Below are 23,246 nucleotides of genomic sequence, written 5' to 3'. Positions count from 1 at the left end.
TTCATGTGGTGTTTGGAAGAAAACATGGGCTGAGGCAGACCTTGGTTAAAGGACCCCAACGATGACTGACTGAAACGTCTGCAAACAGAATTACAAAAAGTGTCCCTCCAAGGAAAAGCACAACATTCTTAATGGAATCTCACATATGACTTGTGTGGTTAGATGTATTATCAGCACAGCCAAGAAGTTTGGTGTGTGAAATTCTAACATGTTATCATCACTTAAAACTAATAATAAATAACATCTGTGTCTATGCAATCCACTAATACACGGGTGCCAACACAATTATATCTGGCCCACAAGATAATTTCATATGTCAATTATTAATAATTAATATCTCATAATTGCCATTAAACAATATAAACCTGATGTTACACACCAGTATAAATCCCTATCCAAATGAGAACACCAGTAATCTTTCTCTTTGAACTTAGGTCTGAGCGCAAAGCCAACAGCACAAAACAAAGATAAAAATCAGCACAAGAGATTTTAAAGCGATCATCACAATCCTACTGTAGAAATATGAACAGGTAATGTTTGTTACCTGATGAAGTTAAGGGTCTGGCTCCTGGACTACTGGGGTCCGCATTCACTCAGCTCTAACATCACTCTGGCTTCTTTGCTAGCTTAGCGTTAGCATGCTCTCTGTGCAGTTGCTTTCAAGAGTTGAAGTTGTGTTAGCAGCGTGTTGTGGTAGTTTCTGTCTTATGTCTTTTCGCACAATAAAAATAAAAGTTATATCCATAGCCATGCTGTAGACTGCATCACTATTTTCTTCCTCTCACACACAAATTGAAATCAACAAGTGGAATGCCTGAATCAATTTGTAAGAAGACAAACAATTCCAAAGGATTGAACTACGGTAAAATACTGGTTAGCTCCAAGAACTGGCTCTGGATTCCCATCCCTATTTATATGTGTCATTACAGTGTCCATGTTTTTATGCAGTCCATTGGTATTGCCAGTATCTTTTTCAAGGTTAAAAGGAAATGCTAGCTATAAGGAGGTCTCAAGCCAGTGTACCCCACATGCCTGACCCAAGCCCAGATAGGGTTGTATTAGAGAGGGCATTCAGCTTAAAAATTCTTGCCAAATCAAATATGCACATTACAAGAATGCAAGGGAAGGAGGCAATTTACTTGCTGAGCCATCCTGAAAGGAGTCAAAAGAAGAACTAAAATATTATGTTATATTATGTAGACTCAAACCAAACTGAGCTAGAAGCTATACTTTAGCCATACATTTTTGTAAAATGTTTGAAAAGACAGACCTTCCTCAGTATTCACACCAGCTGTCATTGCTGATACTTCGTGGATTTATTTAATTGTGAGGGGGTAAAAAGCTGATCACAGTCCTAAGTCTGTGTGATAAAATGACCATGTTACAATGTGACACTGTGAAAGTGCTTTTTTGTGTAATTACTCTGCCAATGGAATATTGAACAGACCCAATTCATTATTCCAGCACTGTTGCATTATTCCCGTTACCATATATATTAGTCTTATGATCGCTTTTTTAGCACTATAGTCTGATTGTGTTGGGGAGATGTGATTGCATCTCTACAGCGTATCCCTACACAGTCTAATCTGTAGCATTTCATTAACTCACTGTCACTCAGTATTTGTAGAATGTTTCTTGTACCTATTTGTAAGTTTCTTAAGAAACTCTTAAGCCTCTTAAAAGGCATCCGTTCTACTCAGTTTTTCACTGGTGGTGGTAGGAAAAAGCTGTATAAATTAGATGCTTCCATATTTATCAAGATGTGGTCTTAACGTTTGTTGTTTGGGTTTTTTTGTCCAACATGGCTAACATACTGTAAGAATGGTGATGTAGCACAGAAGTGCTGGTCCGATGATGTACAGTGGTAGAGTTTCAAACTTGGCTGTCCTATCTTCATTTTCCAACGAAACAGTAAATCTGCAGCCTTGAAAGCCTCACTCTGTCATTTGGCAGGGAGAGCGAGGACCCAAAATGCAGGATTTGGCAGACAGGCTTAACAGAACTTAAATAGGTTTATTGGTGGAGCTCAAGAAACAATATGCAAAACAACAAGAAACACAGCCTAAACTGAAAACTAGAACTTACTGATTTCATAACAGAGCAAACAGGGCACACACACAAGGAGGGAATGACAACTTGGCATGTAACAGAGGAAAACTAAGGACCTAAATATACAGGATAATGAGAGGACGAGCAAAAGGAGGAAAACACAGCTGGAACAAATACAACTAACAAAACAGGGGAAGGAAAATTAAACGTAACACACATGAGGGACTGTCAAAGTAAAACAGGAAGTGAGAACCACATTGAGACTCAGAAAAAGACACATGAGCTTGACACTAGGACAGGGGATAACAGACATGAAAACACACATGACAGACCAGGGGACAAACTGACTGGACACTAAAAGGGGAACAGACATGAAAGTCATGAGACAGAGAGAGGGCAAGAAAGACACCAAAATTTGCCAAACTTAAATAGACATGAATGACTGCGCACTGAGGATGCTGAGGAGCAACACATCAGGGAAAGACTAAGAGACTGGACACAAAAGGGGAGCGCAAATTTGAGAAAAAAAATCAAAGAAAAATGTAGGTTGCAATTGTAGGTAGGTTGAAGTTTTATAATGTCTGTGCCCAGGGTGATGTAGCATGGGCACAAATAGCAAAGAACAGCCATTCATTTAACAGTGGAAGGACTGGAAAGAGGACACAAATGCAGGACACAAGAGACCATAAAAAAGTTTTAAATCCAAATATTTATTAGTTGGCTGAGGTCATAAGTTAGAGGCCAGTTACTGTGGAAAAGAAATCCAAATCCAGTAGGGAGTAGATAAATCCAACAAAACTGGCATGGATGCATTAGAGCAGCGGTCCCCAACCCCCGGGCCTCGGACCGGTACCGGTCCGTGAGTCGTTTGGTGCCGGGCCGCGAGAGTAGAGGCTCAGGTGTGAAATGTATGGTTTTCAGGGTTTTTATCAGTTTTCAGCGTTATTTTGTTATCGTTTTTATCGTTTACTCGGTTTTCCTTGGTCTTTTCACATGTGTTATGAATAAATCTTCTTTTTTTCGGTACCGGTACTAGTTTTATTTTGTTGTATTTATCCGCGACACCTTAAAGGCCGGTCCGTGAAAATATTGTCGGGCATAAACCGGTCCGTGGCGCAAAAAAGGTTGGGGACCGCTGCATTAGAGAAACTACTTGGAGCACACAAGAAAGCAATTAATGCTTGGAAATATCTAGGAAGCTTGAGTGTGGTGAGAATAAGGAAATTCTTTGAAAACCCCATAATTTGAAGAATATGGTTGGAGCGCAGAGTCAAGGAGGCCATTTACGTGAAATGGAGGAGGGGGCCTAAGGGTACATCTTTCGCCATTTTACAATGCTGTGATTGTAGCCATTCCCCAACTCTCTGTGAATGGTACTTATGGCCATTGATCAGTGGTCTTTGATCAGTGGGTTTTGGTCAGTGGTTGTTGATCAATGATCATGAGAATTTGCATAATTACGATTAAGGAACTGACCTCCCAGCCCATTGTTCCTTCAGTGGGCTGGTTTCAGTCATTATGCAAATGTACTGTTTATAAGGTTGGGGAAATCTGCAGTCAGCAGGAGCTACGTCCAGATGAACAGAATCAACTTTTGGAGATTTACTTTCCTGGATGATTGAGAATGCATCAAGACATTCTTAGAATTTAATCACTAACCGCATGCCTTTATACTAGGAAGCATTTTGATTACATGGATGTGCTGGCTGCCTTATTCTCAATGAACAAAGAGCAAGGTTTTTCATTTTAGACACTTTTTTTTAACCCACTTGGACATGAACATACAAATTCAGCTAAATTGATGCCCTTTTAAATATCATTTTCAGATGTTATCACATGTAATTCTGCCACTTATTTTGAATTCTTTTTCAATGTTTTGTACTTTTAACATGATTGTGCTGTAATTTGAAGCTTGTGTAACTTAAAGACAGTTTTTGAAAATGATCATTGCAAGATTTAACCAAAGTTTCAACACCAGCAGGAGGCTTTGCCTGGAAAGTTTTAGTGTAGCTGCTTATAGTAAGAAACTAGAAAATGCACTGCTATGTCTAAGACTTAAGCTAACATATTACAATTTGATAGTTGCTGTAGCTACATGGCAAACACGAGGATTAAGAGCCTGGTCTTTTCCCTTTTTTGTGATTGTCGTTGCAACCAAGTGTGATTTCTTTCAGTTTCACTTGTCACTTTCCAGGTATTTCAGCCTCTGTTTACTATCCCATTCCCTAGAATGCCTGTCTTTCCACATTAGTATGTGTGCTTCATAGCCTTTCCATCAGTATTCATCTTCCTCTCAAGTTTGACTCATGGCAAACTGCACGCTGCATTGACTGAATCCACCAGGTTGTAGTGCAATGTCGTATTAGATGAAAGTAGAGTCCTGCCCTAGTTCAGCTGCAGTTGAATGCAATAAACAGATGTTTAGATCATAAAGTTTGTTTTCTTCATGTTCTTGTCATCGCCTTAACACTTTCCAAAATTACCTAGATTACATTTTAACAGGAATTTATGGTATGTACCTTTTAAAGCATTTTGTAACTTGTGTTTTAAAAGAGCACCACATAATTAATAATTAAGCTCATTATAGTTTCACTATATTACTACAATACAATAATGAGCTGCCACTATACACAGATCTTAGCTGCTGCTCAAAACTATTTGGTTATGAATCCTTTCCGAAAACAAATTGAAAATAACAAAATACTCTGTTTCTGAATCTTGGCTCATCTAGCAGGTGGATCCTTTATTTCTGAGTGGAACAAACTTGAGTCAAATTACTGCTTTAATTGTGAGCTGTGTTTGGTAATGGAATTCGTACTTTCCATTTATCTCATAAAGCTCTACCTTGGAGGAAAAAACATTCTCTGCAATTGCCAACTGCAACAGACAAAAGGCACCGTGCGTTTGTGGATAGGCTCATGTTTGCAGGAAACCACTGCACCATTTCTTTCTTACTTCTGTTCACTTTTTGCCGATTGGCTCTATTATCTCACCATTTCACACAGCAGTCATCAACCAACATCTTACTGAGCAATATCAAATCAATTATTGATCTTACTATATATATGTGTTATTTATCTAAGCATCAAAGACAGGTAAACAAACATGAAGTAGGTTTAAACTCAGGACGTTGTTTTAAATGAATTAGAGACAAATATGAGCTGCAACACAAACTATGATTCAGCTCCATTTGAGAACATAAAAGCACCAGACAGGAGAATTGCTTTGTAGTTATGGAGGTACTCAGTCACAAAGAGCTTTTCATCAGGCCTTTTCACACTTGACACCTGTTCAATAAAAACCCCTCAATGTAAACCACATCATCTGCACAATAAATTTTTCTCTGTAGCAGCATGAGGTACATTTTGAAGTGTGAACATGTGCTGCATGGTAATTCAGAGCTTTTTGTTCAAATTTAATAGGTGATCACTTATTTTCTGTTAAATGGGATTTAATACACAATGATTATGATAACAGAAAGAAGACGGTGAAACTGGATGTGTTAATGCTGTCATGCAGGAATCTGTTTTTTCAGTTAAGTAGCTAGTACTGTTGAACCCACAGATAATCCATCCATCTTCTTAGCCGCTTATCCGATCCGGGGTCAAAGAGAGCTTGTGGCCTGTTCCAGCTGTCATAGGGTGAGAGGAACAGAGGCCCCTCAGACAATTATTATTCCAAATGAACTTTAATAGTTCCTTTACTCTATAAAATGGTTTAGGCCTTAATTCCATTTTGGTTACTTTTAAGCCAATGGAAAAGCCAGTCCAGGAATTCCAAACCTTGACAATGAACCATCACTATTGCTTCTGTTACCAAACACTGATGCTTGCAAAGAAGAACAAAGTTCTTTCAGTGAAAATGACACCCAACATCTTGTGAACCAAGATGTCTACAGGCCACGCGAATGCAGTCTACTTTTAATTTACATGTACTTTATTTTGGTATTTTTTTCGTTTTTGATGTTATTTTTATGTTCTGCAACTTATATAGCTTCCCTGCCATATATAGGTAGTCAAATCCATCTCAACATTGTAGTTTGTAGATGATTCTCTATAATGGGTACTTTATTTTAAGGATATTTTGATACTTATATCAAAATGGGGCGATTGTGGCTCAAGAGTTGGCAGTTTGTCTTGTAATAGGAAGGTTGCCGGTTCAAGCCCCAGCTCGGACAGTCTTGGTCGTTGTGTCCTTGGGCAAAGACCTGTTGCCTACTGGTGGTGGTCAGAGGGCCCGGTGGCACCAGTGTCCAGCAGCCTCGCCTCTGTCAGTGCGCCCCAGGACAGCTGTGGCTACATAGTAGCTTGCCATTACCAGTGTGTGAATGACTGAATATAGTGTAAAGTGCTTAGGAGTCCTTAGGGACCAAGTAAAGTGTTATACAAATACAGGCCATTTACCAAAATATCCTGCAACCTACATATATATATAATCCTTTTGTATTTTATTTATGTGTGTGTGTGTATATATATATATATATATATATATATATATATATATATATATATATATATATTAGGGGTGCAACGACACACAAAATTCACGGTTCAGTTCGGTGCGATACTTTGGTGTCACGGTTCGATATTTTTTCAATACAAAAAAAATGTTCATGCCTTTTTAATTTGTCATTTATTAAAATTATAAATATATATTTTAACTCAAAAGTACAGTTTTTAAATTTAATGTTGCTGAAACAAAAAAGTAATAAAAAAAATAAATATAGCTCAGGGCTCACAAAATTTCAAAATCCCTGGTAGCCCTTCGGGCAGGGACTCTTCAGTTTTTGGTAGCCCAAAATAAATTTAAGTAGCCCGATTAAAAAAGAGAGCAATTTTTTGATTGATGTTTTGTTTCCTGTTTTGTTTCCTTTACAATATTATAAATTAAAGTATAATATTGTAAAGGAAACAAAACATTAATCAAAAAATTGTTGAAAAACAAATTACAACATTGTATAAAAATTACAATCATCAACTCAAATACTTGGTTCTTATTGAACAGAAATTTCTATTAACTTGCAAGAACTGTGTAGAACATGAATCAGTCTGTGTCAGATCCTGAATTTGAAATTTCCACTGAAGTCACGGGTAAGAGGCAAGTGGAACCAAGATCTAGGCCATTTGCTTTTTGAAGTTTGCAAAGACTGCTAAATTTTGCCAGTGGTAGTTCACTCTTTGCAACATAGTACGCTGTTCTAAACAGATTTTTCAGGTTTATTTTTAGTATGTTATTTGCAATTGGTGTTTGTTCTGGGAAAGATATTGCAGACTGAGCAATAATGCATTTCTTGCATTTCTCATGGGTTCTAATGGGGGCCTTTCTTAAAATTACTGGTCCCAGTAACAAAGGCGCTTGTCGACTCAGAAATCGAGGGAAAACCAACAACACACCCGGCAGAACATTATGTTATTTACACGGGTGCACATAAGTGGTCTGCATGTGCGCATTCGCTGTCAAAATAAAAGACGCGCACCAGATAAGAAGTTGCAACGCGCGTTTGCATCCATATAAAAGGCACTGTTTTTGTCCGCTAGACTGGGATTTTCACGGCACATTCTGCACCACATCTCTGTGCGTTCATCATTTGTTTGAAGCCAGCTCACCTCCTGCAACTACTTTTCCAAGAATACGCGCTTCTTTTGTGGTTCGGACTCCTTCTGACATTTCTTTGGAGGTGGAGGAAAACCAAAGTAATTGCTTAAAGGAGCTTCTTCGACATCTTTAAGAGTTCTAAACAAATGTCTGTCCTCCTCCAGAAAATCGTATGTACGCAAACACGCGTTGCAACTTCTTATCTTGTGCGCGTTTTTTATTTTGACAGCGAATGCGCACCTGCGGACCACTTATGTGCACCCCTGGTTATATAGCTTGTCATATTGCAGCCACAGAAATTCTTTTGTCCATGAAACCATAAAGCTGCACTTTCTTTTTGCCTTATAGTCTGATTTGTCATAACTTTTCCGTTTTGTGGTAAGCTTTTCTTTGGCTGTCACTTCTTCATCCTGACCTGTCTTATTTGGCTCAGCAGAACTAAAATATATATCCTGCTGCTTTTACACACGCACTCACATAACGCTCAGCGATTCTCTGCGCGATCAATCTCTCACATGTTTAAGCTTGCTGCGGGAGATTTCACTTGTCATGTTTGCATAGTAAGCTAACGATTGATAAGACGATGTCAGAGGAATTGGTGCGCAAATTATCGTCACTCACCAATCAGTACTGTCGCTCTCTATACACAGTTTGCCCGATTGCAAAGTGAACGCAAAAAACAAGCGCAAATTCAAACGCGATTTCAATATGTCACATATTGACAGTGGCTCACTGATGCCAATGACATAATTACCCAGCTACATTTCCAAAAGAATGCAAAAGCATTGACATATATTTTTCCTTCCTACGATAGCCCAACGGGCAGGGCAGAGATAGATTTTGCGAGCCCTGTATCTGATTGAGGAATCACTCATCTTTGGAAAAGAGAGTTTATTACAGAGAAATGGCTCTTTCCAAAATAAAAGCTACACTATACGCTTCTTCTGGGATATATTCTCAGCAGGATATTAAACTTATCAGGTCCCCATAAGGAGGACGGCTGTCTAAATGACTTGGGTAAAGTTTGTAGCATGCGTGCTTGTTGTTTTTGTCTGCTTCCACTTGTCTTTGCACTAGGATGCTGTCGGAGTAAATGTGCAGTCATATTCGTTGTGTTCCCACTAGTGCTGTCAGCGTTAATCTCGTTGAAATGACGTTAACGCCACAACACGGCAAATCTCTGTTAACGAGCTACCGCGGATCGCCCCGTGCGTGGGGCTGGACGGCCAACACGTTAACGAGCTAACTGCGCTAACACACTAGTTCCCACCCATGTAATTGAGCATTGCGTGGCACATCCAACATACTGTTTTACTTGCACTTACCTTCAGGGTCATATGTCACATGAAAACCAAAATAGTTCCAAACGCCACATCTGAATGAGGGTGGGGGAGGTTCAATTTGCCATGTTGCAAGGAGAGCTTAACTTCTGTCTCGCTAGCTTGCCCTGCGCTCAGTGAATCTGCGTTCGACTACTCCGCCTAGGCTGCACTGTCGAGCGCAGATCCACTGAGCGCTCAACACAGACAGCATCGTCAGAAGGAAAGTTGATAAAATAAATTAAAAATTTTGTATTGTTCGATACATATGCGTACTGAACCGAAAGCACTGTATCGAACAGTTCAATATCGATACGAGTATCGTTGCACCCCTAATATATATATATATATATATATATATATATATATATATATATATATATATTTCACTTCGAGTATAGGTACGTCTATAGGTGCTCTTTTATTTCCCAAGGGATAACCACAGTGGATGGTGGTGCATATTTGGTTTGGCCAATACTTTATGCCAGGTCCTTCCTGATACACTCCTCCTGTTTATTCCAGCTCCTAACCAGCACTAGGAGAACGCTAGTTTGTAAACCTCTGAGGATGGGATTCTGAGTTGTGACACAAGCTTGTTTGTTTATTTGTACAAAAGAATAAACTGCTCTGCACTGATGAAGGTCAAATGAAGGTCTGGCCGCATTCACAAAAGCTATATTGTCATCTGTTACAGATAGTGGGGGTATTTTCCTTGGGAGACATGTTACATGTCACATACAGAGAGAAGAACTGATTCCACTTAAGCATTTTAGAAAATCACAAACTCCTCTTATGAATGTCTTGTCATGTAATCAGTCATGAAAGTGAAAAGGTGAAGAGACTGGTTTTCCTAACCAAGACAATGATAAAAACAGACCTTAAATTGCACCACAAACAACTTTAAGAACACAAGGTTTTAACCTTACCTAACTTCTGCCTCCATCCGAATGTTTAAAGTTTGTTGTGTTGCCCGCCAAGTGGTCAAAAAAATCAGCACATGCAGTTTGCCTTATAACCTAACTACATACAATATATTTAAAAAGCACCATGCCACATATGTGAGCTCCCATGGGCAACCAGTCTTCAATTCAGGCTGCAGTGAAGAGCATTTTTATGGAGCCCAAATCAATTCCAAGACCCCTAATTGATTTGGAATGAAGGTGAAGGTTTAAAAGCTGTTGAGACAAAGCAAATCAAAGCACACCAAAGAACTAAACAGGCAATAAATGGTAGAGCATACACCCAACTAAAGATCAAAGCATTTACTCTGACAGGCATTGAGTTTTATTCTCAATATTTAAAACAGTATTTAAAAAAACACTATTTCAACCAGAGCCAGTTTTTGCACTAGTTTACTGTGGAATCCAGGAATGACTTAAAAAATTATTTCAGGGACTCCGAGAACATACCTTTGTTAGTTCTAATTAGACAGCACACAGAATGGGCCTGAGGCTGCTCATAAAAGCTACAACAGCAACTCCATCATTTGGTAGAATCAAGGAAACAAAACTAAGGTTTCAGGAAAAAAATGACTTATATAAAACCAAAAGCCTCAAGTCAGTCCTGCTTTGAATTACGTACACATGTGTGCTCTCATGCAAATAATTTGCAATGGTAAACATTTTTCAGATATTAGATACAGAGATGGGAAATGAATTGGCTGACACACTGATATAAGACACAATTCAAACAGCTCTAAGTGTTTAAAGTATTTTTTTTAGAGAAAGGAGAACATGTGCAGTTTTTCTTTCTGTATTACAGCCATGCATGTCTGACCTCCCACAGTGATACTACCTTCACAAAACTTAGTCTCTTTGTACATGCTACAATGTTCCTGGAAACTGATTTCTTCAAGATGATTGAGTGGGTTGCTCTTGTCAATAAGTCCTTGTCTGGCTGTCAGTTCTCACTGGTTTTCAATGAAAATCATTTTTAAAATGGTGAATGTCTTTCTCCTACCTCTGCAACAATTGTTTTCCATTCATTCACTACAGTATGAAAATCCCACTCTGGACTGAAATTTGCTATTTGAAGCTTTCATGAGTTAAGAAATCAATCACACTGAACACAATGTCTGCTTTTATTGTAGTCAAAGCTATATTGTTGCTGTTCTAAGTGAACGCTGATTTGAATAGTTGGTATTGTATTACCCTACAACAGTAAGGTAACTTTGACAAAAATGAAACCAAGCCTGCTGTCACCTGTGATTGATTACTTGCTGTATCTTAAGCATCAAAGTAAGTTGATTTTCATACTGCGGAGAAAAAAAATGGAAATGAGTTTCTGCATGAAAAATGCATTCAGTAAACTCAAATCTCTGGTATGCATCAGAAAAGACATCGGTATTAGGGTATTATAGGGTTTTTATACTAGCTATGCCTAAATCATCCTCAACATGGTCTCAAGGTTTTACTGTGTATCATGTTAATCCAGATGCTAAACAAGACTTTAGTGAACAATTGAGTCAATGATTAGCTCTGTGAAGGAGGTTAGGTTTCCATTGCCATCTGTGTATCTGTTTATTTGTTAGCAGGGTTACCTGGGAGATTTTGGTTTGATTTACTGTGACTATGGTTTGGTAAGAAAAATTGGTGTTGCAAAGGTGGTACAAACACACACATGCGTGCTATAAACACACAACGCCACTAGACAGAAACCTCCCATGTGTGCCTAGAATCTGCTAGAGCTATTTTTCAAGTTTGGGGGTTACAGTTTCTATTACCACTTTGTACTGTACCTTCCACATCTGCTCTAGTTGTTCCGTCAGCCCCTAGTACTTCTTTGTTTTCTCATGCATCTTTTTCCTGATGTTCCTGTCTGCTCGGATTACCATCTATCACAACTATGGTCTTCTGCTCCTTGGTTGGCCAGCAGCTGCTTGTTTGACAGGAGCTTGAGATCTGACAAGATATTAGCCTTGTTTTTCTCAACTATCTTTGGTGGTGTCTCCTATCAGGACTTGGGGATTTCTAATCCATATTTGGCACAGATGTCCATGCACAATATCCCAGCCACTTGGTTGTGCCTCTCAATGTATGTGTGAGCTTGCGTCTTACATTCTGCTACTACGTATAGGATAATCAACGAGGCACCTTTGTGCAGTCTGGGACTTGGCTTCTGTCAGCTGTGGTAGACTCCTGCCTCTATAAATCTGGTGCTTATGGCCCATGGTTGTGTGTCTATGATCAGAGCTTCTGTAGTGTCCTGTAGGTCAGCCATTTGTATTTTTGGTTTCTTGAGGTCAACCACTTCATCTATCCATCAGCGGTACACCTCATGTAGGGGCTTGGTCGTATGTGATAGTTCCTCATCCCCATCAGTCTTCAGCTGCCGTCTTCCTGATGTATTTGTGGATGCTCCAGTTTCGTGCTGGATTGCGGCTATGAAACTGACTATTCCTCGCCCTGCCACTTTCTATTTGGTAGGGTGATGAACTTTGAAGGTTGAGACCTTTTTTTTTTGATGCTGTAATTTGCTATCATGTTGAAATGAAGCATATGATCATATCCCACACAATCCTGCACAGTACAGTTAAGGTTAGACACTTCCTAATTTATAACAGTTCTCATCCCTTTCAGAAACAGTCATTTGAGTAGTTACTTCCCTACAGCCTAAGCGTATCTATACAATGTATCTCTGATTAAAGTAAAGTGACTACAGTCGTCCCTCGTTTATCGCAGGAGTTCAAAAAAACATAACCCGTGATAGGTGAAATCCGTGAAGTAGCCAACTTTATTTTTTACAATTATCATAGATGTTTTAAGGCTGTAAAACCCCTCACTACACACTTTTTACACTTTTCTCAGACAGGTATGAACATTTTCACACTTTTCTCTCTTGTTTAAACACTCTCAAAGTTCAAACCTTTGTAGAAAAATAAGTCCAGTACTATAGAATGAAACCAAAGGCACCTGCAGATGCCTTTGACAGTGGAAAATGTTTCGTCTACATTGTTGTGTTTGTTGGGGAGAAACATTACAAACATGCAGTACAGCACTTCAGAGTCACACTGCTAGTGATCAACGATTTATTTAAATTTGACAAGCTGAACGCATTCTGCACTGTACAGGAGACATGGTATGAGATTGACTGACAATTGTCTAGAGCCAATCAGGATGCAGAACACAATGCGCTGTCAAAAAAAAAAAAAAAACATCATGCAAAATTGCACAAAAAAAATCTGCGAAACAGCGAGACAGCGAAAAGCAAACCGCGTTATAGCGAGAGACCACTGTACTACTGACAGCACTCACTTTCTCTGTCTGCAGCTGCTTACCTCACTCTGGGGAAGAGAGTCGCTTCACACCACAAAGCTGCTAAGTTAGACTGAGTCACTCATGCAGGTGCAGTTAGGCTGTTGTTATGTTACTGAATGAATCTGGAGATGATCCAAGTATTGAGGACTTTTTTCCTGTTTATTTGTGGTCTGAGCCAACGTCTCAGTAACTGTTCTGTTAACATTTGATACTATGCTCTGTGTCTTTACTCACTAGTGTGTCTAGACTTTGTGGTTAGCCTGATTGCGCTACTGTACTTCTGGGCTCAGTTTTAGCTACCCATAAGGAGAACTGGGAAATAAAATTAGCTACAAATTAGCATGTGAGAGAGCCAAAATTCCCTAGCTGGGTTACTGTTTTAGTGCACTGAGGTATCATGATATTTTGTGTACAAACTGAATAATGAATACTGTTAGAGTCATTTGTTGGTTTTAATGCTATTTATATGCTTTGATTTTTATTAGTTATACCAGTTTCAACCACTACCACCACTCCCTGCAGCTACCTTGTTCACCTATAACATATCACAATCTTTGATCCACAAAATATATGTATCATGAAAATTTGGAACCATGACAGCTGTACTCTGAACATACATTGGTTTGTAAAGTAAATGTCAAACATCAGAGACAGAACAATGAGTAAAATATATTTTTGAGCCAACAACAGCTTAAGAATGCGAATACTTCCTTCACTACTATCTTACACACACATGTTGAAATCTTGCATGCTGTGCTAAAAATGTGAGATAACATCAAGCAGAGGAGAAATAAGCAGTCACAGGACATCAGCAAATATAGACTCCGAACACAGTGTCTTCCTGCGCAACTTCATATTGCCCTCACTTTGACAAATACTTTGCACTGTCACACATGCCATTGATCCGTGGTGAGATAAATCCGCATCCCATTGTTCTTGAATGCTTGAAGTCTCCCAAGAAATGAATACTCTATGCTCAAGTGCCTCTGCTGGCTCAGGCCATTCCCCAAATTGCTGCCATGGCTATTTCTGGATTCTTATGACAATTCAATATCCTTATGACGCTATGCATCAGCATCACTTTTAAGCTGTAAATACTGCTAAAATGTTTAATCACTCAGCTCAACCTGTGAAGCTCAGTAACCACTGTGATATCTCAGTTTTTTTCTATATGCCCCCAGATCTGGCGTCTGTTACTGTTAGACACCTTTACAAATGTTTTACCCACAGCTTGCATACAATGTAAGATTCCTAAGTTGGATGCTAATAGCAAAGGAAGTGCATTAATTAAACTAAATTTAGTTGTCTGTTTTCTGGATATTAGAAGGTCGCCACAAGCCTTATAAATATTTTGCAGTTTGTTTTTTACCACCATTGCCATTAGTCATTCCCAGTTCTACCTCCTGTTGTTTATCATGTGACTACTATGGGTATGCCACTCTGAGAGAAATATTAAAGATACACATCAGACAGGCCCTTTCCTCCCTTGTTTCTAGGCATAGCTAATTTTTTAAGACAAATTCAAGCTTTCTTATCTTTTCACAAAATGAGCCAAATACAATTTATCTCTTCGAAGAATAGCTGAAGGAGTTCAAGTGGTATAAGACAGTAGAGACAGCCAGGTTTTCTTCTCTTACAAACTGAAATATTGCGGTAGTATTTCTGTTTGGATTAGGACAAGCCTGTAATAATGACTTATGTATGTTATAGATTGGCTGTATGTAACATTATATCCGTTTACATATTAACTGTTCAGATTATAAAGACCTGAAAAACAAAGTCAATTACTATTAATTGTTCTTTTGTGAAAATAGCATAAGAACTCAACACCCTTCATCTCAAGGCCCTTTATATAATAAGATAAAGATCCAACAATATGAGATAGAGAACTCCAGTGATCTCTATCTTCTATTGTGAGCACTTTGGAACTGAACAATTCTCTTTTAACAACAAGAGACCACCTGCAGAATTAAGGATCAAGGACATCAGGCCGCAGTCAGTGTGGATATGGACATTACTTTACATTTATTGCACAAAAGGGCGATAACAATATGGTAAAATGCAAAATGCATCCAGGACTAAAACAACTAGATTGCACTGCTAACACAATAACAAGAGAAACATTATATTAGGGGTTCAACGATACTCGTATCGATATTGAACCGTTCGATACAGTGCTTTCGGTTCGGTACGCATATGTATCGAACAATACAAAATTTTTAATTTATTTTATCAACTTTCCTTCTGATGATGCTGTCTGTGTTGAGCGCTCAGTGGATTTGCGTTCGACAGTGCAGCCTAGGCGGAGTAGTCGAACGCAGATTCACTGAGCGCAGGGCAAGCTAGCGAGACAGAAGTTAAGCTCTCCTTGCAACATGGCAAATTGAACCTCCCCCACCCTCATTCAGATGTGGTAAGGGCGTCATGGACTAAAGTAAAACAGTATGTTGGATGTGCCACGCAATGCTCAATTACATTGGTGGGAACTAGTGTGTTAGCGCAGTTAGCTCGTTAACGTGTTGGCCGTCCAGCCCCACGCACGGGGCGATCCGCGGTAGCTCGTTAACGGAGATTTGCCGTGTTGTGGCTTTAACGTCATTTCAACGAGATTAACGCTGACAGCACTAGTGGGAACACAACGAATATGACTGCACATTTACTCCGACAGCATCCTAGTGCAAAGACAAGTGGAAGCAGACAAAAACAACAAGCACGCATGCTACAAACTTTACCTGAGTCATTTAGACAGCCGTTAGCACATGATTCTCCTTATGGGGACCTGATATGTTTAATATGCTGCTGAGAATATAGCCCAGAAGAAGCGTATAGTATAGCTTTTATTTTGGAAAGAGCCATTTCTCTGTAATAAACTCTCTTTTCCAAAGATGAGTGATTTCTCGATCAGATAGATTTTTTTTTTTATTACTTTGTTGTTTCAGCAACATTAAATTTAAAAACTGTACTTTTGAGTTAAAATATATATTTATAATTTTAATAAATGACAAATAAAAAAGGCATGAACATTTTTTTGTATCGAAAAAATATCGAACCGTGACACCAAAGAATTGAACCGAACCATGAATTTTGTGTATCGTTGCACCCCTACATTATATGTTTGTCCTCATTAGGATAGGGATTTGTGTTCATTTGTGAGACTGTAGGCTCAGATGTATATTATTAAATGGTAATTATGTGACAGTGAGTTTCAGTTCATTTCACAGAGAAACATGAATGTAATGTAATGAATAATGTAAAGAATTACTTTTTCCTGGAAGTAATTAAGTAACAGAAGCAACCAGCAGCCTAGGGCAATTGCATTGTGACTAAGGGAGGATTCAGGGTAACCTGATCCAGCCCTAACTATATGTTTTATCAAAGAAGAAGGTTTTAAACCCTAAAAATAGACACCCTCGCTACTTTGAAGCCCTAAAAGTAGAGAGGGTATCTATCTCCCAAATCCAACTGGGAGCTGGTTTCACAGAGGAGGGCCCTGAAAGCTGAAGGCTCTGCCTCCCATTCTACTTTTAAATACACAAGGAACCACAAGTAAGCCTGAAGGGGAAATGTATTGATTTATGTATTTTTTGCTTATAGTAAGCACTCAAAAATGTTGCACATCCTATTATGAACAGAAAAGCAAAGAGTAAAAGTAAAGATGTGTAGAGGCAAAGGTTCTATTTTATATATTTAGTAATGAATTATTACTTTTGTTGGAAATGTGCTGATTGTTTTATAAATCAGTAATTTATTTTTGTTCTGCTGTTAAACACTGTTGACTCGTTTAATCTCTATTAAAGAAACATAACCATCAGCTGTTCATATTATTTTGTATGTAAAAAATGTCAGTAAGTAAAAAACAACAAACAAAAAAAACCTCGCAATGCTCCTATTACCGCCAAGATCACTTCAGATTTTACTTTCCACATCTGCTATAGTTGTTCCTTCAGCCCTTGGTATTTGTCTATTTTCTTACTCTTTCTTTGTGGTGTTGTTAATCCATATGTGGCACAAACGTACTGCAGACTATCCCAGTCACTCAGTTGTTCCTCTCAGTGTACATTGTCCAAGCTTGCATCTTACATCCTGCCATTATCTGCTGAACTGCCTCTGGGGCACCTTTGCACACCCTACAACTCGGGTTCTGTCAGCTGTGATGGACTCTGCCTCTATGCATTTGAAGCACAGGGCCTGTTACTGTTACTATATCATGATCGACTCTTTATTATAAGTCTGATAAAAGAATATTACCTTGATAAAGAGTATGTTAATCAGTGTTGGGAAGGTTACTTTTAAAATGTATTCCATTACAGATTACAGAATACATGCCCCAAAATGTATTCTGTAACGTATTCCGTTACGTTACTCAATGAGAGTAACGTATTCTGAATACTTTGGATTACTTAATATATTATCATGCTGTTTACAACTACGTGAATGTACTATTGCTGTGTGATTTATTACTATTACTGAAGGTCCGCGGCTCCGAACCGTAGTAAATGGACCTCTGACTAATACCTGGGTTCCGTGTGGGGCTCGTAGCCGAAAAATAGCTTTACTTTGTTGTCTGGGTCAACTTTGCTAGCCAGAGACAGAGAGAGGCGTTGAAAGGCTGCTCCAACGGAACTTATTGTTTTTGGAGGAAAACACGAGCACAGTGTACAGTCGAGTCTTAATAGCTTACTTACAACTGGGCTCGTCAGGCACTCTTCTTGGATGCAGTGGTTATTATTATATTTACATGCTTCCAGCTCCCGTTTCTGCTCGATGACAGCTCGTACTTTTCCTTTTTCTCCCTCCCTCGCTCACAGACACATAACGGGTATGGCAGTCCATTCTCCCTGCAGCACGGACTACACTGCCTATGATGCTACATTCTTTAGAGCTATATCTGTAGCATTCTGCCTATTAGCTAAGCACAACAACAACAAAAAGGCGCTCTCTCACCCAGGAAACACGCAGAGAGAGAGCGTCACCCTGTAACCATGGCAACCGTAACGCTGCAGCCTGGAACAACAGAACATAGCTGTCAAACAAAACCCAAACAGTCCTGACCCGCGACAATATGAAACAGGAAAGTACCGTCCTGTAATCAATTTATTTCAACAAAGTAACTGTATTCTAAATACCACCTTTTTAAACGGTAACTGTAACGGAATACAGGTACTCATATTTTGTATTTTAAATACGTAACGGCGGTACATGTATTCCGTTACTCCCCAACACTGATGTTAATTCACGTTACCTCACATTAATTAATGTTAATTCACGCAACATCTTACAATGAGAAACTAACAAATGGCTTGTCTTTAAACCAAGAGGGAGATCTTGAAATGGAATTGGCATCATGGCGTTGTGTAATTAGCAAATGATATACAAGAAAGCATAAGACAAGAGGGCTAAATGAGATGACTGATGTTTAGCTTCCAAATCACCCATCTGTTTGTGTATACATGTGCAGGTGCTGCAGTAGGACTTGGGACATACTATTTTGTCTGCAGTTATGTGCACTGGTTGGACTGGTTTTGTAATTTAAGGTTTTGTTCTAATAACATGTAAGCACATGAAATAAGCAAAGACATCCTTGGATTTCTGCTAAAGCAATTGAGGGTTCAAGTGTCTTGTGTGGTTCTACATAAGAGATGAAACCACATAGCTTTACCATCTAATTGTTTATTCCACCTTGTGGAAGGAGAGTTAAAGTGACTGCTGTCACTGTTAATCCAATGAAAGTCTGTCGTCCCAATCCATTTTGGCTTTCAACGTGAGACAAACAAATAAGTTGTATGAGTTCTTTCTGACAGCGAGGCATTACTTGTATCTGTTACTGAGATGCAATACTCTCTTTTTCTTTCAATCTGACATTGGGGTATCAAGCTAGCTGTCAAATAGGATTAAAGTCCTGTTAAAATTTTGTATGGAGTTCATGAGCAGTGCTATATGTAGTGAGTGGGTGAAAAGGTTTTTTGAGGAACTTATACTGTAGGCCTACATATAGACCAATTATCATGCCAAGTGAATTCAGTCTATGAATGTATAGGTTCCTTTTTCGCCCTGTAGACTATGCTGTCTGCTCTATCTATCAGTCTATCTATATGTCTGTCTGTCTGTCTACCTATCTATTCATTTTTCAATTTGTAGAACAATCACAGAATATTCCTGAAGATATCAGATACATGTAGCATATAATAATTTATATTGTGGTAATCAAAGTTGATTACCAAAGCAAAATGCTATCTTGCTATTTTTGGCAACCTTGAACTATGTTTGTTCATGGTCCTGTCCAACAAAGTCAACACCAAATGTCTTTACTGAATGTTGTTGTGGGATTCTTAATTGTTCTGTTGAATTCTGAATAAATCACTTAAGTAAACATTTTACTCAAAGGTCTGCCCAAACTATCATTTACATCTGAGCTTGAGATTTAACACCATCAAAAGAACTGCTCTTCTTATGATTCTGCCTGTTTTATTGCAATAGTTTGACTGTACTTGATACGCACTGTAGTCTAATAGTATCTGATGTTTTGATGACCAAATCATTCCATTTGGTCATGAAGCTGGTGCAGATGTTGTCAATAGTAGGGATGGAAATCAAGAACCGGTTCTTGTAGAAAAACGTTTCCCAGTAGTACAATTCCTTGGTTCGTCTGCCTGCCTATCAATCAACTCACTACAATCAGTTGATTTCAGTTTGCGTGCCAGAGGAGGAAAATAGCGATGCAGTCTAGAACACGGAGATGGACATTTCTTTTATTTTGCTTGCACAAAAGAAAGCGATAAGTGGAAAAGTGCATCCAGGACAGAAACAACCACATTATGGTGCTAACACAACTTCAATTCTTTGCAAGCATCTGCACAGACAGCATGCTAATGCTAAGCTAGCCAAAAACCCAGAGTGAAAGCTGAGTGAATGCTGACCCCAGCATCCAGACCCTGAAATTCAACAGGTAACAAGCAGATGAGAGGTCAGGCTGCAGCCTCCCTTTCTACCGGTTGACATTTTTAAAGCAGAATCACTGCAACGATCGCTTTTTTATGCTGGTTTTCATTCTATTTGTCACGTTTTAGTTAATGGACTCAGGCGCAGACCAGGAATCCTTACAGAGTTAACAATCAGTTTATTCACACAACGACACCAGGTGATACTATTTACAACGTGCTGGAGGGAGGGGAGGGGGGTCCAGGGTTCCGGGGTTTGTGAGGGGAAAGACGGGAATCAGACGCACTCCAAAGGCTTTCTCTTCACTCCCCACAATGGGGACACACAAATCCACTCACTCGTCCACACGGAAACAGGCAGGCAGGGAAAGGTCCGGGGTAGATCTGCACACAGAGACTGGGGTTAAGACGAACAGACGGAAACAACTTTACAGAGTTTAACTCACTAATGGTTGAGAGACTGACGCTGATAGCTCAACGATCCAGCGACGAGTGACACAGTGCTGCCGTCTTAAATCGGCCTTGCGATCATCCTGATAGGCAGCAGGTGCGTGGGCCAGGGGCGGGAGCCCATAATGAGCACCGCCCCGGCAGGTGAGAGAGAGAGAGAGAGAGAGAGAGAGAGAGAGAACATGTTGCCAAATACAGGATCAGCTGGTGAGGCACAGGGACCATGACTCTATTAAGAGAAAGCTCTTAGAGATGTGTGTCCTCATTGGGATTTGTGTTGGTGTGCGGGATCGTAGCCCTAGATTTATATTTGTTAACGTAAATATTAAAAGTCTTTACTTTTTTGAGTAACAACTCCAACAGTGATTACAAAAATGAGGGGAAATACCTCAACAAACTTGCAGAAACATTTGACCCACAGCATGTAATTAATTTGCATGAATAAAATAAATTATTATTGCTTGTTAGTAATAGTGTGTACTCTTAAAACCGAGCCAATGAGAAACCAGTGAGAATCAATAAGGAATCAAACTGATTCCTTTGGAAAGGTAAACCCCCACACATTAGCTTAAAAACGCTACAAAGCACCAAGGATAAAGGAGGGCTAGATTGGGGAGTCTTGGGGACTTGGGGTTCTGGGAGGCTGGGGTTCTGGCTGGGCCTTGGGGCCTTGGCTCCTGGCTGGTGTGTCACCAAAGTTTTGGGTGGGTGCAAGCATGGGGGCCCAGGCCTGGCGCGGGGTGCCTCTGGTGCATCGATGGAACTGGGGGCCTCTTCATCTGGCCAGGAGGTCGTTACCATCCTTTGCAGGAGGGCTCTGCTCTCGAGGAGTCCACTGTGTGTGTGTGTGTGTGTGTGTGTGTGTGTGTGTGTGTGTGTGTGTGTGTGTGTGTGTGTGGAGGGGGGTGGGGTGGGTGTGTGGGGATATTACACAGAGGCAGATACATGCATATTAATGTTAAGGAATACAATACCATTGACTGAATGTTCATATGCCTTGAATTCACTGCCTTGAATTAAACACATTTCTTTCTGCTGTCAAGTTGGTCATTTTAACAGGGGAGTCCATGTGCACTGATTTGGTTTGGTAGTCATCTTTAAGTGCACTTCCCTTTCTATGCAAATACACGTTACTGACAGATTTTTAGACTGCTTTTGTGAATATGTTACATTTAAAGGCTGTTTTAGAACTTTTCACTAGTTTGATAGAGTTTGAGCCACTGTCATATTTACTTGTCAATGCTTTTTTCAGCAAATTGCACTTTCTTCTAGTATTTAAATAAATATTGTTTGAAAACTAAAAACAACAAACTTAGAAAAATGTATGACATCACAAACAAAGCATGATTATTACTTTTGATCTTTTGGGGGAGAAAAGCCTCTGTTTTTGCATGATCCTTAGGACTGGATATGGCTCTGTGGTTTTAGGCAATGAGAGAAATTATGTAAAAACTGACCTGAAATATTTATATAATGCAGCTTCTCTGCAGATTCGATGCAATACAAGAGTCCTGAATCAGCCATATTTATCCATAAACTAGTAGATTTACATTTAAAGCGTATAGTATGCAGTAAAGGATGGGACACCCCACAGTCTGAAAATGTACTAAGTAGTTAAACCTCAGTATTTATAATGGCAGGTGGTGTCCTGCCATTATAAATTGAATAAATTGAAAGCTACATTTCCACACACCTGATAGTCTTTATTTGAGTTAAAATACTTTCACCATTAAAACCAGTGGTGCAGTCATGTTTTGTGTACCTGCTCTTTACTTAAAAAATACATTATGGCAACAACTCTGTCACTTTTATCCACATCCAAGGGTGTCACTGGGACTATTAGGAGTGTGAAACGAATCAATACAACTCACATCTCTTTAAATTACAGTGGCTCGGAGTTAGCACAAACAGTAAAGTAACATTTTTATTGACTTTTTAATGCACGAGCCATAAAACTCAGACTGGCGGGTCTTCGTTCCACTTTCAGATCGGCTTTACGGACGGCGCCACTATTCTCACCCTAAAACGAATCTAAAAGTCAAAGCACATCCTCCACCTTTACCACTGCCCATCTGAGCACAGGGTAATACCTCTTCTGTGAAAAATGTCTGCTGCTTAACGCCTATGCCTCCACATGGCGCTAGTCAAAGCTGCATCCCTGATCATGATAAATGATGTTCTCGCTTCTTCTCATTTTTCTGTCTTACCTGCTGTGTTTTGTTGTATCTTTAAGGAAGAATAATGTGCAGACGAATGCAGCAAACATCAGGGATGAGCAGCTGTAGTTCAAAGGCCACAGAGAGTGCGAGCAAGGCCAAATTGTTTTAAAGAGTGACTGAGACCAACCAGACAGGAATGCGTATTCAGCTCTGGTCCTCGGAGGTATGTGTGTATTATTTTTTTGTTTTTTGTCTTGCCCTGTTTCTTTTTGGGGTTTTTTGTTTTGTTTTGTTTTTGGGGGGTATCAGAAAAAGAGAAGTCAGTGTTGAAATGCCCACCTCCCTTGATCTATCCCCTCAAACAAAGACTCTCCTGATGAAATGATGAGCTCTGACACCAGTTTTAATGAAAACATTATAATGTTCGATTTGTATATTCTGGGCCAAATTGTGTGTACAATGATGACAAAGCAGGGTATG

At 39.4% G+C, this 23,246-nt stretch overlaps 1 protein-coding gene across 1 annotated transcript in view; it reads right to left on the bottom strand.

Annotated features, from left to right (window-relative positions):
• The window catches only part of LOC146375739 (uncharacterized), a 36,886-nt gene extending 15,478 nt beyond the window's left edge, over positions 1–21,408 (bottom strand). The window contains exon 1 of the mRNA XM_084946736.1: positions 21,196–21,408. Coding sequence (XP_084802862.1) covers positions 21,196–21,408 — 213 coding nt within the window. The remainder of the gene's footprint in view (positions 1–21,195) is intronic.
• Between the last annotated feature and the right edge of the window lie 1,838 nt (positions 21,409–23,246).

Source organism: Perissodus microlepis, chromosome 12, assembly GCF_051167445.1.
Source record: "Perissodus microlepis isolate ML-2025 ecotype Zambia chromosome 12, ASM5116744v1, whole genome shotgun sequence".
Lineage (NCBI taxonomy): Eukaryota > Metazoa > Chordata > Actinopteri > Cichliformes > Cichlidae > Perissodus > Perissodus microlepis.
This window is presented reverse-complemented; position numbering and strand designations above follow the sequence as displayed.